This window comes from Pelobates fuscus, chromosome 8 (assembly GCF_036172605.1).
Source record: "Pelobates fuscus isolate aPelFus1 chromosome 8, aPelFus1.pri, whole genome shotgun sequence".
Classification (NCBI taxonomy): Eukaryota; Metazoa; Chordata; class Amphibia; order Anura; family Pelobatidae; genus Pelobates; species Pelobates fuscus.
The window spans coordinates 172,483,699-172,500,666 of NC_086324.1; the positions used below are offsets into that span (position 1 = coordinate 172,483,699).

Genomic DNA, 16,968 nt, shown 5'->3' on the forward strand with positions numbered 1-16,968 from the left:
CAGCATAGCTGTGAATAGCCCTGTGTGTCCTGCAGCCTCTATCCCAGGGAGACTAAACCATCCACTGACAGCCTCAGACTGATGGGCCTTGCAGTCTATACAAGTTGCCATGGTAACACTAGGTGGGCACCCTCCATATTGGAGCAGCAGTGAGTGCCAGACTCTCCAGTCACGTGACTCCCTCTGATTGTTACTTTGCTGATAAAGTTCTCCTATTCAAAATCCAAGCCTTCCGCGCTCTTTTCCCGCCACGAGCTCGCGCGCGGCCCCGTTGCTAGGCAGGAAGCGCACGGCCCGTTGCTAGGCAGGGAGGGAGCGCGCCCAGAGACCGCTGGGAGTTGCGTGGATCGTGTTGACGTCATCCTCTCGCGGTGCTTGGCTCTCGGTGTCAGGAGGAGGAAGCGGGAGACACCGGAGGGAGGAGCGGGGGAAACACCGAACACGAGGCCGGGCACAGAGCGATCTCCCCGCTGCCCAGGGACCGCCCGACACCGCGCCAGGTGAGGGAGACACCGTGTGAGGCCGGGGCCCCGGAACCACGTCACAGCTTCCGGTAATGTACCGACCTGGGGTCCGGAACCACGTCATAGCCGGGTATTATACACCGAGCCGGGGGCCCTCACTGTAACCACAGCCAGGCTGAGGGCCCTCACTATAACCACAGCCAGGCTGGGGCCCTCACTGTAACCACAGCCAGGCTGGGGCCCTCACTGTAACCACAGCCAGGCTGGGGCCCTCACTGTAACCACAGCCAGGCTGGGGCCCTCACTGTAACCACAGCCAGGCTGGGGCCCTCACTGTAACCACAGCCAGGCTGGGGCCCTCACTGTAACCACAGCCAGGCTGGGGCCCTCACTGTAACCACAGCCAGGCTGGGGCCCTCACTGTAACCACAGCCAGGCTGGGGCCCTCACTGTAACCACAGCCAGGCTGGGGCCCTCACTGTAACCACAGCCAGGCTGGGGCCCTCACTATAACCACAGGCTGGGGCCCTCACTATAACCACAGCCAGGGGCCCTCACTATAACCACAGCCAGGCTGGGGGCCCTCACTGTAACCACAGCCAGGGGCCCTCACTGTAACCACAGCCAGGGGCCCTCACTGTAACCACAGCCAGGGGCCCTCACTGTAACCACAGCCAGGCTGAGGGCCCTCACTGTAACCACAGCCAGGCTGAGGGCCCTCACTGTAACCACAGCCAGGCTGAGGGCCCTCACTGTAACCACAGCCAGGCTGGGGGCCCTCACTGTTACCACAGCCAGGCTGGGGGCCCTCACTGTTACCACAGCCAGGCTGAGGGCCCTCACTGTAACCACAGCCAGGCTGAGGGCCCTCACTGTAACCACAGCCAGGCTGGGGGCCCTCACTGTAACCACAGCCAGGCTGGGGGCCCTCACTGTAACCACAGCCAGGCTGGGGGCCCTCACTGTAACCACAGCCAGGCTGGGGGCCCTCACTGTAACCACAGCCAGGCTGGGGGCCCTCACTGTAACCACAGCCAGGCTGGGGGCCCTCACTGTAACCACAGCCAGGCTGGGGGCCCTCACTGTAACCACAGCCAGGCTGGGGGCCCTCACTGTAACCACAGCCAGGCTGGGGGCCCTCACTGTAACCACAGCCAGGCTGGGGGCCCTCACTGTAACCACAGCCAGGCTGGGGGCCCTCACTGTAACCACAGCCAGGCTGGGGGCCCTCACTGTAACCACAGCCAGGCTGGGGGCCCTCACTGTAACCACAGCCAGGCTGGGGGCCCTCACTGTAACCACAGCCAGGCTGGGGGCCCTCACTGTAACCACAGCCAGGCTGGGGGCCCTCACTGTAACCACAGCCAGGCTGGGGGCCCTCACTGTAACCACAGCCAGGCTGGGGGCCCTCACTGTAACCACAGCCAGGCTGGGGGCCCTCACTGTAACCACAGCCAGGCTGGGGGCCCTCACTGTAACCACAGCCAGGCTGGGGGCCCTCACTGTAACCACAGCCAGGCTGGGGGCCCTCACTGTAACCACAGCCAGGCTGGGGGCCCTCACTGTAACCACAGCCAGGCTGGGGGCCCTCACTGTAACCACAGCCAGGCTGGGGGCCCTCACTGTAACCACAGCCAGGCTGGGGGCCCTCACTGTAACCACAGCCAGGCTGGGGGCCCTCACTGGTGTGTGGAAGCTTTTAGAAATAAAAGTAACGTAAAGCCAGAGCGGGGTCACATAATGCTGAGGTGCATGGTGCGTAAAAGTCGCCAATGCTCGGCTGATTCCATAGCTGAAAGATTCCAAACTTCCTTTTTCATTATCTGCAGAAAAACCTGTGAGGTGGGAGCTTCATGGAATGCATTTCCATGGCTGAGCAGCTGTGTTCAAGCCTCACTGTCCAGTACAATGTCAGGCTTCGGATTAGGTAGTGTAAAGAACACGAGCAGTGGAAACGTCTTCTGTGGAGTGAAGAATCACTCTTCTCTGGCAGTCTAATGGGAGAGTCTGGATTTTGTGAATGTCAGGAGAACGTTACCTACCTGACTTACAGTGTGCCAACTGTACAGTTTGTTGTAGGAGGGATAATGGTATAGGGCTGTTTTTCAAGACTTGGGCTAGGACACTTCCAATGAAGGAAAAATCTTAATGAGTTAGCATACCAAGGCATTTTGGACAATGCTATGCTTCCAACTTTGTGGGAACAGTTTGGGGAAGGATCTTTTATTCCAGCACGACTGTGCACAATGCACGGTCCATAAAGACCTTGTTGGATGCGTTTGTTGTGGAAGAACTCGCCCGCAAAGAGCCCTAGCTTCACCCTCATTGACCACCTTTTGAATGGCGATTGTGAGCCAGGGCTTCTTGTCTACATCAGTGCGTAGCATTGCAGAATTTTGTGGAAGCTGTTATTTCTGTAAAGGGTGGACCAACCACGTAGTAATCTCTTTTTGTATTTAGAATGGGACCTCCTAAAGGTCCCTGTTCGTGTAATTGTCAGGTGTCCCAAAACTTTTGTCTGTATAGTGTGTGTATATACACAGCACGGGCAGGCTGGGGCCCTCACGCTGTAGGTAATATAAATACACAGTATGGCCATGCTGGGGCCCTCACGCTGTAGGTAATATATACACAGTACGGCCATGCTGGGGCCCTCACGCTGTAGGTAATATATACACAGTATGGCCATGCTGGGGCCCTCACGCTGTAGGTAATATATACACAGTACGGCCATGCTGGGGCCCTCACGCTGTAGGTAATATATACACAGTACGGCCATGCTGGGGCCCTCACGCTGTAGGTAATATATACACAGTACGGCCATGCTGGGGCCCTCACGCTGTAGGTAATATATACACAGTACGGCCATGCTGGGGCCCTCACAATGTAGGTAATATATACACAGTACGGCCATGCTGGGGCCCTCACGCTGTAGGTAATATATACACAGTACGGCCATGCTGGGGCCCTCACGCTGTAGGTAATATATACACAGTATGGCCATGCTGGGGCCCTCACGCTGTAGGTAATATATACACAGTACGGCCATGCTGGGGCCCTCACGCTGTAGGTAATATATACACAGTACGGCCATGCTGGGGCCCTCACGCTGTAGGTAATATATACACAGTACGGCCATGCTGGGGCCCTCATGCTGTAGGTAATATATACACAGTACGGCCATGCTGGGGCCCTCACGCTGTAGGTAATATATACACAGTATGGCCATGCTGGGGGCCCTCACGCTGTAGGTAATATATACACAGTACGGCCATGCTGGGGCCTTCACAATGTAGGTAATATATACACAGTATGGCCATGCTGGGGCCCTCACGCTGTAGGTAATATATACACAGTACGGCCATGCTGGGGCCCTCACAATGTAGGTAATATATACACAGTACGGCCATGCTGGGGCCTTCACAATGTAGGTAATATATACACAGTACGGCCATGCTGGGGGCCTCACGCTGTAGGTAATATATACACAGCACGGGCAGGCTGGGGCCCTCACGCTGTAGGTAATATAAATACACAGTATGGCCATGCTGGGGCCCTCATGCTGTAGGTAATATATACACAGTACGGCCATGCTGGGGCCCTCACGCTGTAGGTAATATATACACAGTACGGCCATGCTGGGGGCCCTCACGCTGTAGGTAATATATACACAGTACGGCCATGCTGGGGCCTTCACAATGTAGGTAATATATACACAGTATGGCCATGCTGGGGCCCTCACGCTGTAGGTAATATATACACAGTACGGCCATGCTGGGGCCCTCACAATGTAGGTAATATATACACCGTACGGCCATGCTGGGGCCTTCACAATGTAGGTAACATATACACAGTACGGCCATGCTGGGGCCCTCACAATGTAGGTAATATATACACAGTACGGCCATGCTGGGGCCCTCACGCTGTAGGTAATATATACACAGTACGGCCATGCTGGGGCCTTCACAATGTAGGTAATATATACACAGTACGGCCATGCTGGGGGCCTCACGCTGTAGGTAATATATACACAGTATGGCCATGCTGGGAGCCCTCACGCTGTAGGTAATATATACACAGTATGGCCATGCTGGGGCCCTCACGCTGTAGGTAATATATACACAGTACGGCCATGCTGGGGCCCTCACAATGTAGGTAATATATACACAGTACGGCCATGCTGGGGCCTTCACAATGTAGGTAACATATACACAGTACGGCCATGCTGGGGCCCTCACAATGTAGGTAATATATACACAGTACGGCCATGCTGGGGCCCTCACAATGTAGGTAATATATACACAGTACGGCCATGCTGGGGCCCTCACGCTGTAGGTAATATATACACAGTATGGCCATGCTGGGGCCCTCACGCTGTAGGTAATATATACACAGTACGGCCATGCTGGGGCCCTCGCGCTGTAGGTAATATATACACAGTACGGCCATGCTGGGGCCTTCACAATGTAGGTAATATATACACAGTATGGCCATGCGGGGGCCTTCACAATGTAGGTAATATATACACAGTACGGCCATGCTGGGGCCTTCACAATGTAGGTAATATATACACAGTACGGCCATGCTGGGGGCCCTCACGCTGTAGGTAATATATACACCGTATGGCCATGCTGGGGCCTTCACAATGTAGGTAATATATACACAGTACGGCCATGCTGGGGCCCTCACGCTGTAGGTAATATATACACAGTACGGCCATGCTGGGGGCCTCACGATGTGGGTAACATATGCACAGTACGGCCATGCTGGGGCCTTCACAATGTAGGTAATATATACACAGTACGGCCATGCTGGGGCCCTCACGCAGTAGGTAATATATACACAGTACGGCCAAGCCGGGGCTTTCACAATGTAGTTAATATATACACAGTACGGCCACGCTGGGGGCCTCACGCTGTAGGTAATATATACACGGTACGACTATGCGGGGGCCCTTACGCTGTTGGTAACATATACACGGTACGGCCATGCTGGGGCCCTTACGCTGTAGGTAATATAATATGGTACGGCCAGGCTTGGACCCTCACATTATGGATCTGATATATACACTGGACTGTCAGACTGAGGCCCTCAGAATGTATGCAAACCTGGAAGATTAAAGTGGACTGATCATAAAATTTCATGTAAACGTGTTGCAAAATGTGCAGACTTCCAGAAAAGTCCATAGAAAGATATGGTTTCTTGTCAAGTCTCAGTGGATTATTCTATGAACTCCGTTACAAAGGGAGGTCAGAAGAACTCTTGCCGCCATTTCTACTGCATTGTGACAGTAACTACAGTGCATGTGCTACTGTTAATATTCCTTTAGCAGGGGGCAGCTTGTTTCCTGCTTGGGCAGGACAAATACGTGACAAATCTATCCAGTTAAAGGGACACTGTTAACTGCTTCATCTTATTGAAGTGGTTGAAGTCACCTGGTGCAGTCCTTTTTACCGTTAAACAATTTATAATTGTTTAATGCTAAACGAACCCCAACAGCTCATCTCTTCTGTACAGATTAGGCCATTGAGGAAGCATGTAAGAGTGTAATCTCTGAGGAGGCCATTCTGTGGGTGGCCAGGAACCATTAATCTGCTTTAAAGCTAAACAAAATGCACCAAAACAACTTTAACTTAATGAAGCAGGCTTGGTGTATAGATCATGCCACTGCAATCTCGCTGCTCAGGTCTAGGCCATTTTGGACTGAAATAACTTTTTGTTTAGGCAGCTGTAGTATGTATTTGTGTGTGTTTCAGTCACTACTGCCAGGTGAGTGTATAACATTGCTAATAGGGTGGGATATAGTAGGCAGCAAGTAAACAGTCAGTTCTTGCATTTCATGGGCAAGCGAAAAAGTCTGAGTGACTTTGACATGGGTCAAATGGTGATGGCTAGGATGATCAAAGCATCTCCAAAACAGCAAGTCTTGTGGGATGTTCCTGGTATGCAGTGGTTAGTACCTACCAAAAGTGGTGCAAGGACACTGGCCCTCAAGGCTGATGCACATGGGGAGAGAAAACTAACCAGTCTGGTCCAGTCACACAGAATATAAACTGTAGCTCAAATTGCTGTACAGATTAATGCTGGCAATGATGGAAAGGGTTCAGAATACACCGTGCATTACAGTTTGCTGCATAGCAGAGACTGGTCTGAGTGCCTGTGATGGCCCCTGTAAACTGCCAAAGCACTTTCAATGGTGACGTAAGCATCAGTACTGGACCATGCAGCAATGAAAGGTTACCTGGTCTGATGAATCAGGTTTTGCGGATGTTACTTTGACGCATAGCATCTACCTAGAGATTGCTGCAGACCACTTATGCCCCTTCATGGCAATGGTCTTGATGGCAGTATAATGCACTTTGCCACACACTAACATTTTTGGGGAATGGTTTGAGGAACATGACAGTTCAAGGTATTGCCAATATTCACGCTGTCGCTCAACGTGTGTGTGTGTGTGTGTGTGTGTGTGTGTGTGTGTGTGTATTCGATATCTATATATATTTTTTTTTGTTTCCTATGGTGTGAGATTTTTTCTTCTTGCAGATTTAGGCTGGTACTTTATTTATTTTAATCTCCAACTCCACTATAGCCACAGCTAGTCTTTTGGTTTAGATTTTCAAAGTTTTTCTGAATTAACATGGCCTCAGGAACACAAAGTTCAGTGTGGACCTGTACATAATGTGTTCCCTGATTAAATCACTGCTTATGCTGATATTATTACTCATTAACCTTAAAGTAGTGCTCTGAGATTTTTGCCTCATTTAGCATTAAGAAGTTCCTGTTATTTGGGGTGATACATTTCTATGGAAATGGTGTACCTTATTGTCTACCCTAATCTTTCCATTTGTGATAAAAAATAAAATTCCCCCACCCCAGTTACCTTTTACTTGTACAAATACACTGCATCGGTTCCTTGCATGTAGAGACATACACAAGGTATGGTTTTATCCTCCTGGAGCTGTCATTACAGGGTGGAATTACCTGATGTGCGTGAGTATTCCTATTAATTTGAAATGGAATGTTTCTGTAATGTAAGTAAACCGACCCGTGACAGGTTCTTTTTAAAGGGACACATTCCAAACATGTAAAATAGAAGAAAGCACCATGTAACGAATGATACAGATTTAATCATTAATTACGTGATGTATGTATGTTCAAGAAACTCCAAACTGCTTACAGCTCCGCTCCCCCAATGCTACAGTTAATTGGTCTTTGTAGCTTCCTTCATATGTCTTGTGAAGATCTCAATAGTAGGATGCCAGTTGTATTACATTTGGATTGGAGAGGTCTACGGTTCCTCCTGGACAAATTCAGGGATTTTCCTGTAGAAGTAAATTTTGTTGTAATGCCCCTGGGTGCTGAGTGTCCTTCAGTGGCCAATGACATGTGGTTACTTCAGAAGCTAGAAGTCGACCCGCCAGCCATTCATTCAAAGAAATATGCACAAATCCATATTGGCCACTATGGCCGTGGTCCTGGCTGGCTAATGCTGTAGGTGGAGCTACACCTCCAGCAGCAAATGGGTTAAACTTTGTATATGCAGGGTGAACCAGTGCAGATACAGACAACATGACCACTGAGATTGCCAGTGTTTGGCATACCCCTTTAAAATGAACCGGGTGTCAATGTTTGTTCCACGAGGACAATATGCTAACTACACTAGAAGCATGTTTTGGACTTGCACAGGCTGAGGTGTGCGGAGTCCCAATGTTGTTGAAAGTGCAGTTTTCTTAGCTGGAGGCCAGAGACAGGATTGCTGATAATGTCAGCTGCTAGAGGCATTGTGTACGCTCAGGCGTCACAGCTTAACTCCATGACTGTGTGTGGTTTGCGATTTGTAACACAGTGTGCGCGTGCAGACCTAGCTCTCTCTCATCGCTAACTGGTACGGTCACTTTTCCTCTATAAAACCTGTTGGGGCAGTTTAGATTTGATTCCCTACGTTCAGGATGGCTTATATAGTTTGCACCTCTTCACCCTTTTCATGGCAGTTCTGCAATTTTGGACTTGATTTCTCTCTAAAGCCCACCTTCATACATACACATCATGAAGACCCTTTTCCTGTTTTTGTTGCATCCTGAGGAACAATGTGTCAAAGCATTGAGGATGGATCGTCTGGCCAATTATTCCAGTGTTCATTTTCTCTGCTTTGGAATTTGATTGCATTAAAATACTTTGATGTCGGATAGCCATCCACCAGTACCTTATGGATTTGTTCTGCATATATGGGATACATACATGTGGCTTCAGTGTCTTGGATACTACACGTTATCTGTGCACGCCATTACATATGTTTGAGGTCTTGTTTTGGTAGGAAGTAATCTCCAGTATTTCACTACATTCCCAGGAAGGGTTGTGTAGCACAGAGTTCTATGTAGTGATTTAGTTTGGGAAAGTAGCAGATTGCTCCCAAGACCTGTTATTACGAGACTGCTCTGGATTAATTCTTGTCGGGCTGATTTTTTTGCTGTAGGAACAGGGATTATTACACCATGCGATTTTTGTGCTGCAGTTATCTGCTTCTGTCTCCTCTCTGGCTTTTTCCTGACTTCTAACCTCTCTCCATGCTCTTATCTTGGAGTCTCTTGTTAATTTTAACATGTCAACACTGTAAATTACACTATATCCAGACTATTTCCTCATCTGGAATACAAAGCATCTGCTTTCCATGTAGAGGAATAAAGAATTTTATCTTATGGCATTGTATTGCAGAAGCAGAATCTGTTGTGAAGTGACATTGAAACCTCTGCCTTATTTGTCTTGTTTTAAATGAGCTTTCCTCTGTAAAATTATATTCTACTGATTGTCGTTGTGGCTTGTTCCTGGGCGATTCTATGTAAGTGGTGGCTTGTTGTGTTCCACTAGGAAGTAATGCCAGTATACAGTTTGTCTTCTATATGTGGAATGCTGGTTATGGTATTGAACATGGCATTTCATTGTCACCGGGATAGGCAAACTTCCATACTCCAAAGGCTATGGACCACATCTCCTTAATGCTCATACAGCCATATTGCTGGCAAAGCATCATGGAAGATTTAGTCCACAACATCTGAAGTGCTGAAGGTATGGTCTTTAGTGGTGTTACTTTGTATATACTTAGGAGAAACTGAATGTGTCCTTTCTGATAAAACACTTACCAGCTTATTCGCTAAACCTCAAGTCTTCAGCGCTTGTAAATTATACTTGGGGACTCTGTGGCCTTTTCGTGGACTGAATGGATTCTGCTGCAGTATTCTGTGTTTAAGTAGCCAGCGAAGGCCTTAGTCTGTTACTGTATCAGTAGATAGAGCTGCCTTTAATGTCCATCTTGAGGAATGTATGGTGTGACCACATTAAAACCGCACCGTCCTACCACAGTCCTGTAACAATCTGGCTCTGCCCTTCAGGAGTCCTGATTGTACAGAAAGTATAAGCTTATTAAAGTATTTTTTATTTTAGTTTTATTTTTTTTCCTCCCGATAATGCGACACAATCTTTGTTTTGGATTGGAATTTCAATCATAAAACGATAAAGCTTATTTACTGTAGTGACCACGTGTCTCTGCAATACTGGCTGTTAGGGGTATAGAACGTTTTGAATTATTTAAAAACTTTTTTTTAAATTCCAAAAAAAAACAATCTACTTCTCTAAGGGATTGATAGGCCAATCTAATTGTCATGACAATTTTGAGAATAGTTTGCTTTAAAAAGTAAAAATATGTGTATATCTCTAACTGAATACCTACTCTAATTTTACCATGCCAGTATGTGAATACTGCGTTTACTTGCTCATAAATAGCACATGCTTAATTGCCATGGCAGCAGTTGTTTGCTTGGATACCTCTTCATAAAACAGGGTAACTGTACATAAACCTGCACCTGTCACAGAACCTACCAAAATACCCTAAAACCAGTACAGGTGCTACGGGGTTAAGCTGCCATTATCATGGAGTACATTATTGGAAGGGTCTTAAGGCAGTTTAAAGCTTCATAAGTCTCCAGGCGATTTCCTTTACTGTGAGCTTAATGGTGTCTGAGGAATTGAAGCTAAAGCTATTAAAAACTTGTTCCCTCAGGTTAGAGGCTCATCAACGAGGAGCCATGACAGAAATTAGTGACCTGGACCGTCAGATTGAGCAGCTGAGACGCTGCGAGCTCATCAAGGAAAGTGAAGTGAAAGCTCTTTGTGCCAAGGCCCGGTGAGTGCCGAACCATTAACCCTTTATTAACAAGCCTGGGTCATGTTATTTCAGAAATGTGGCATGTATCACTGTTTGTAACATCTGAATGCTGTGCAGTCTGTCAGTTTCTTACAGTTTCTCCCCCCCCCCCCCCCCCCCCCCCTCTTTTTCTCTCAGTGAAATTTTAGTGGAAGAAAGTAACGTCCAGAGGGTTGATTCTCCTGTTACGGTACGTTGGCTGCTCAAATGCACTTGTAACAATTTAAAATTTGAGATTCCCTTTGTCCTGGCTAATGCATTTGCTGTTTTCCACGTGATTTTTAGGGTGTGTGTGTGTGTGTGTGTGTGTGTGTGTATATATATATTTTTTTTTTTTCATTTTCCTCCTCTTTAACCCCTTAAGGACACATGACATGTGTGACATGTCATGATTCCCTTTTATTCCAGAAGTTTGGTCCTTAAGGGGTTAAAGCGACTGCTTCCTTTCAATGAAGTGGTCTGGTTACAGTGGCTCTTTAGTTTTAACCCTGCAATATAAAACAAATTGTCCTTTAGTGCATACAGCAGTAACTTCTTGTTCTGGTCTTCCTGACAGCCACTTGTAGCACTTTCCTTCTGAAAAGTCAGACTCCGTTCTCAATCAAATGCTGATTATTAAGAGGAATTGATTGAAGTGTGGCGTTTTGCTACACATTCGCACTAGTCTCGCAACATTTAACTATGATAAAGCATTGGGTTGGCTGAAATCAGCAAGATTGATAGTTTCCAAGGAGATGGAGTGGACTGAGACCATGGCTTTACTTCATTTAGGGTTGCCCAATAATCTAACAAGCCACCAGGACGGTATAGTATTAGGAATACATGTTTGTATTCCTTACTCCTATATAGTGTTTCTTAAAACGTTTATTGAGCATCATACAGTTGTACATTTGAGTCACACCATAAGTTGCAGGTTGGTAGGGTGTGTTTGACATCTAGTACCTTGTATGGTCACAGACGGTGAATAGTCAAAGATGTCAAAAAGGAAAATAAAACGGTAACAAAATATCATTCTTATGCTGCCCTATCCGGTTTCCATCACTCTAAAGTGTTTGCTGAAATATACAGGTTCTACTCTGATCCAATTATTGCAAATACAAATTGCATGAAGGACAAAACGGCAGATCATTGTCCTTTAAAAGCTTCTTCCCGGAGACACTGAATTGTTGGCTCCTTTGGTTGTGGAGATGCTTGACCTACAGCGCCGAAAAGCATATTGTTTCTTCATACTATAGATGAGATGTGTGTTCACTGTGTGTTCTGCTTTCCGCTAGGTGTGTGGGGATATCCATGGCCAGTTCTATGACCTCAAGGAATTGTTCAGGGTGAGTACTCGTGTTTTTGTCTTTATGTTTACAATATTAGGATTCCTTTGTTCAAAGAAGAAACCAAAAAGGTAGCTGCAAAATAAGATCTTAAAAAATACACGCCATATTATTCTACCTGCATTGTTACTATAACCCTCCCTTCAGGTTTGAAAGCGTGAATGCCTGCTAAATAATGTTGCTTATTAACCAATATTTATGTGAGGGAGCTTTTGTTCAAGCGCTTGTCAAATCCAGGTTGCCACTGCAACCCATGACACATGGCATAGAGAAGTGTCTCCTTGTTGGCCAGTGAAGATCCTGCCTCTTTAATGACCTTCCCCATATCTACGTGCCGATTCATGGGGTCCTGATTCCAAGCCCGCCAAGGAAGATGCTGTACAGGAGAGCAGAGAGTGGATCCTAGAACTGTCTATCGCAGCCAGCTCCTGTATTAATATCGTATTCCATCTCTCTATCCTCTCCTTATGCCAGAGGCAAGCGGCAGAAAAGGGAAGAATTCTTATTTTGATTTTTTTCCTCCATTTTTATATTTTTGTGTCTAAATAGAACTATCCTTTTGTACTTTTATGTAATTGTGTAGCTGCTATGTATAGTATGTCTTACTTAAATGTTAGTAAAGTCGTTTTAACTACTCAAGTCTCCTTATCATAGGTGGGAGGCGATGTGCCAGAAACAAATTACCTGTTCATGGGTGACTTTGTTGACCGAGGATTTTACAGCGTCGAAACATTCCTTCTACTCCTAGCATTAAAGGTGGGTATTGGGCCACTGAGCATGTGTCTGAGATCTGCCTTAAGGAAAACAGAGCAGTAAATTCTTCTGGTGAGACTTGAGACCGTTTTGGGGATACAGGGATTGGTCTCCGTATTTTTATGAAATGATTTCCAAGCTCACCATGGTGCTGTTTTTACAGGTCCGCTACCCTGATCGTATTACATTAATCCGAGGGAACCATGAGAGTCGGCAGATCACTCAGGTGTACGGCTTCTATGATGAGTGTCTTCGCAAGTATGGCTCGGTGACAGTCTGGCGGTATTGTACAGAGATCTTTGACTACCTCAGTCTTTCAGCAATTATTGATGGGAAGGTGAGGATTATCGACAGGGAGGTAACTGGAATAAAATGAGTATTGTGAGGAAACTGTTTAAGATCTGAAATAACATATATATATATATATATATATGTTGAAGTGGTTAATGTCAACACAGTGGAGAATATAAAATGGTTTTGGGGGAAGGCTCTTGATGGAAAATTAATTTTTACCTATACAATGCTTAGTGAATATTCCCCTAGACATACAGAGCTATAAATATATGCATTAACCTATAGATGTATTGCATAATAACATCTATTATCCTGTATCTACAAATACCGGGGTAGGTCTTCCCCGATGGTTTGTGGTGGGAGGGGGTCAAAGGGAATAGAAGTGAAGCGCTAATTAAAGGCCCACAGATGTAATAAATACATCTGGAGATACCTTGCCTAACTCTCACCTGCAGTACCAGAGAAAAGTGGACTTGTCATAGATACAGGTAAATAAAGGGTTAAACGCGCATTCTTTAAACATACCATATTTTTCTGTTGAGAGCCTGACACTAGATTCCACTATCGTGTATAAACATCCTGCCGTTGGAAAACATAACATTCTCTCTAAGCACCTGAAACTTTTGTGTTCCTAAATCAAAGGCTGTCATGTACATCAGTTATTGTTAAGTCTTTCCATGTCTGTAGGGGTTAAAGGCAAGAATTTCTCATGGCTACAATTTGCTAAAGCAGCAGCCTGTTTTTTCACAGCGCAAGCTGACACAGAGAAACTGACCCCGCATAGGTTAGAGAAGACGTGCTAGACATGCGCAGTAGATTTCCTGTAATGTGTGATGTTATATGAATGCTACTTTTTGCACTTAATATATTCTTGAACTTCCTCATGACTGGTGTACATTAATCGTTTTCTGCCATGAACATGCAAAAAGATTAAGGAAAGCAGGATGTGTTAACCGCATAAGTCCATGGGTTACAGACCCTGTAAACTTTTTAAGCCTAACTGCTCTCCCAAAATAATAATTTTCTGTTTCCTGTTTTTACCAGTGCACTTGGTTTCTCATATTAAATGCTTGACTGGTGAGTGGATGCAATTTGTAACTTGTTACCTCCTTTCTCCCATCAGATCTTTTGTGTACATGGTGGTCTCTCACCTTCCATCCAAACCCTGGATCAGATCCGCACCATTGACCGCAAGCAAGAAGTGCCTCATGATGGACCCATGTGTGACTTGCTGTGGTCTGACCCAGAAGGTAAAAAAAATTAAAACTTATTTAGATACCATTTATTGCTTTACTGGCATATACACTGGATTTATCTTCTTTTGCAATAACCAGATGGCTGTAGTGATTTTATCATATTTTGTTTTACACAGATACGACTGGCTGGGGGGTCAGCCCGCGTGGAGCAGGATACCTGTTTGGCAGTGACGTGGTAGCACAGTTCAATGCGGCAAATAACATAGATATGATTTGCCGGGCGCATCAGCTTGTCATGGAGGGTTACAAGTGGCACTTCAATGAGACTGTCTTAACAGTGTGGTCTGCTCCAAACTACTGTTACAGGTATGGTCTTCCCTATCCTAGTAACTACCTTCAATGGCTCCTCTACTGGGCTGCTCTCACACTCTTCTTCTTACTCTAGATGTGGAAATGTAGCTGCCATACTGGAGCTGGATGAACACCTACAGAAAGAGTTCATCATTTTTGAGGCTGCACCCCAGGAGACTAGAGGCATTCCCTCCAAGAAACCTGTGGCGGACTACTTCCTGTGACCTGCTTCACCAAGCTTGTCGCCTCCATGATCTCCTCCTGGTGTCTTTATAACGTCTCCCCGCGCCACCTTTTTTTTCTTTCACCCTCTTACTCTGTGGGACCAGCACAACCTTACGAGGGAGGGAGTTTGCTGGTGTCACCTTTGCAGAACATTGCTCTTTGCACCTCCCCCTTTTTTGTTCTTTTTTCTTTTTTTAAATGTCTCTTTAGAATAATGTGCTGCAGATCTCCAGAAGGGGGCGCTGTGATTGGAAGTGGAGTGAGGACCTTTCCTGTGTGAAAAGGGTGTCAATGAAGCCTTTAAACGGAATGATGGGCTTTCATGTCTTATGTAGGGGTGTGGGAGGGAGGGGAGACAGTAATGCTCTGCAGGTTTCTTTAGCAAGGATAAAAGTAACTGAATCAAACCCTACAATGGATGTGCTGCATCTCAGAAATGAAGATGTGCTGATTCTCTGCAGAACTTCAAAGAAGGTGTAAAGGAGAGATGCATTCAGGGGTGGTGGGTTTTGGCAATGGTATGCAAAGAAACCAATTTTTTTTTTTGTCTTTTTAGGCATTTTCAGGAGTTTCTTCCTCAATTTTTATAAGATTCCTAAAACCCAGCTCCAGTCATTCCTTTCTGTTCTACCCTGAGCCCCAGTCTCTGTACTATCTGCTTATGGTCCTATTCTTTTAGGAATTGTCAGCTTGGAGTGCCTTAGTGCTCATGTACTGGGTCTAATGGCCCCAACAGGTTCCAGGATAAGGTGGTATAATCTTAATGTTTTGAGAACACCCGTAAGATGCCCTGCAAGCGCTGTCACAGAGATGGGGCGCATTGCATGGTGCTATGGTTCTACCAACTGAAGGAGTGGTGTTTTTGTATTCTTCCAGCAGCGGTATTAAGACCAAGGTTTTTTTTTATCACCCCACCCTTCCCTCTCCCCCTATAACCATGTCTTGGCTATATGATGGAAGCAGTCACTGGTGACTGGCGTGGTTGAAATGTTTGTAACATATTTCCGCAACCTACACTGGATTGATTCTCCCTAATTCTTGGCCTTTTTTTAAATAAATACCCCCCCTCCCCTTTCCTTTCTGTCACTTGTAGGTAAAATGTGGTTGTGTACTTTCCCATCTCTCCCACACCCCTGTCCTGCTTTCACCAGACAACCATTTCTATTTTTATTTGACTTTTTGGTAGATACAGCTATGGAAATCTGCTAATAAAACAAGAAAATGCAATAAAAAAAAAAATGGAAAATTTTAATTTGTGGTTTGCTTGACTATTGTCCAAATGTGTGTGTGCAGTTCCTACTTCAGTCAGAACTCATGATGGTGAGTTTTGTGTAAGTGCTTTGTAAGACACACATCCTATGGCCTTCAATATGAAGATGGTGTATCTAGTTACTGTATGTGAAATGAGTGCCCTACTGCAGGATCAGCACAAGGATCCTCACAGCCAACAGGTGAATGACGGTGCTGTATCAGAACATCTGTTTTAAAGGGACACTCCAAACTAGAGTTGGTCACACTTCTTAAATGTTATAACTGGCCATTAAAAGAATATTGTCAACGCTTTCATATCCAGGAAAAAATGGTGCATTTTGGCAGGTGAGCGATTCTGAAAGGTCTGTTATTTGCAGGCTGTAATAACTGCCTTTGATGCCGTATATGCTTGTTTGTAGCCAGGAAGCCAAGCTTTGTGGCTGTTATGCCAACATTCTGTTTGGAACATTTAAAGCCTTTTTTGCAAAGTTTAGTTTTTTTGTTCTCCAATTAATAATAATGGAAAGAGATTTAATGGAACAATCCTCAGACATTTATTGGAGTCCAGTTTAAACATTGAAATTTGATACAGTTGAGAGCTTAGTGAATAGATGCCTAGTAATTGTGGGATGCTGCCTTGTCACTTGGTGGCCCAGCTATCCATGGTTGCCATATTTGTAGTATATTTGCGGATGCAAAAGCAAAAAAAAGTGAGTAAATTTTATATAGGAAAATAACTGCTGAGCCCAGTGAGGGATATGCATAGCCGAGATTACCCAAAGCTGCAGTAACTGTCTGCTATGTGTAAATGTCTTGTTAGAGATAAGATGCTGTGTGTCTTAAACGTACCTATATGCAGTTTTTGTAAATGACTTAATAAATCAAACCCAAAGTTGTCCCTTGTAGTACAT

The 16,968-nt window shown here is 45.7% G+C and overlaps 1 protein-coding gene across 2 annotated transcripts; it reads left to right on the top strand.

Moving 5' to 3' along the window:
* The first annotated feature begins 254 nt into the window (after positions 1-254).
* Positions 255-16,054, top strand: PPP4C (protein phosphatase 4 catalytic subunit). Of its 2 annotated transcripts, none has more exons than XM_063430847.1 (9): positions 255-553; positions 10,519-10,641; positions 10,801-10,852; positions 11,937-11,987; positions 12,642-12,743; positions 12,904-13,077; positions 14,158-14,284; positions 14,407-14,596; positions 14,676-16,054. In XM_063430847.1, exons 2-9 carry the CDS (start codon positions 10,544-10,546, stop codon positions 14,803-14,805), a joined length of 924 nt encoding a protein of 307 aa, XP_063286917.1. In that variant the 5' UTR covers positions 255-553; positions 10,519-10,543; the 3' UTR covers positions 14,806-16,054. The 2 variants fall into 2 exon arrangements, with proteins under 2 accessions (XP_063286917.1, XP_063286918.1); XM_063430848.1 differs by having other exon boundaries at positions 255-500.
* The last annotated feature ends 914 nt before the right edge of the window (positions 16,055-16,968 follow it).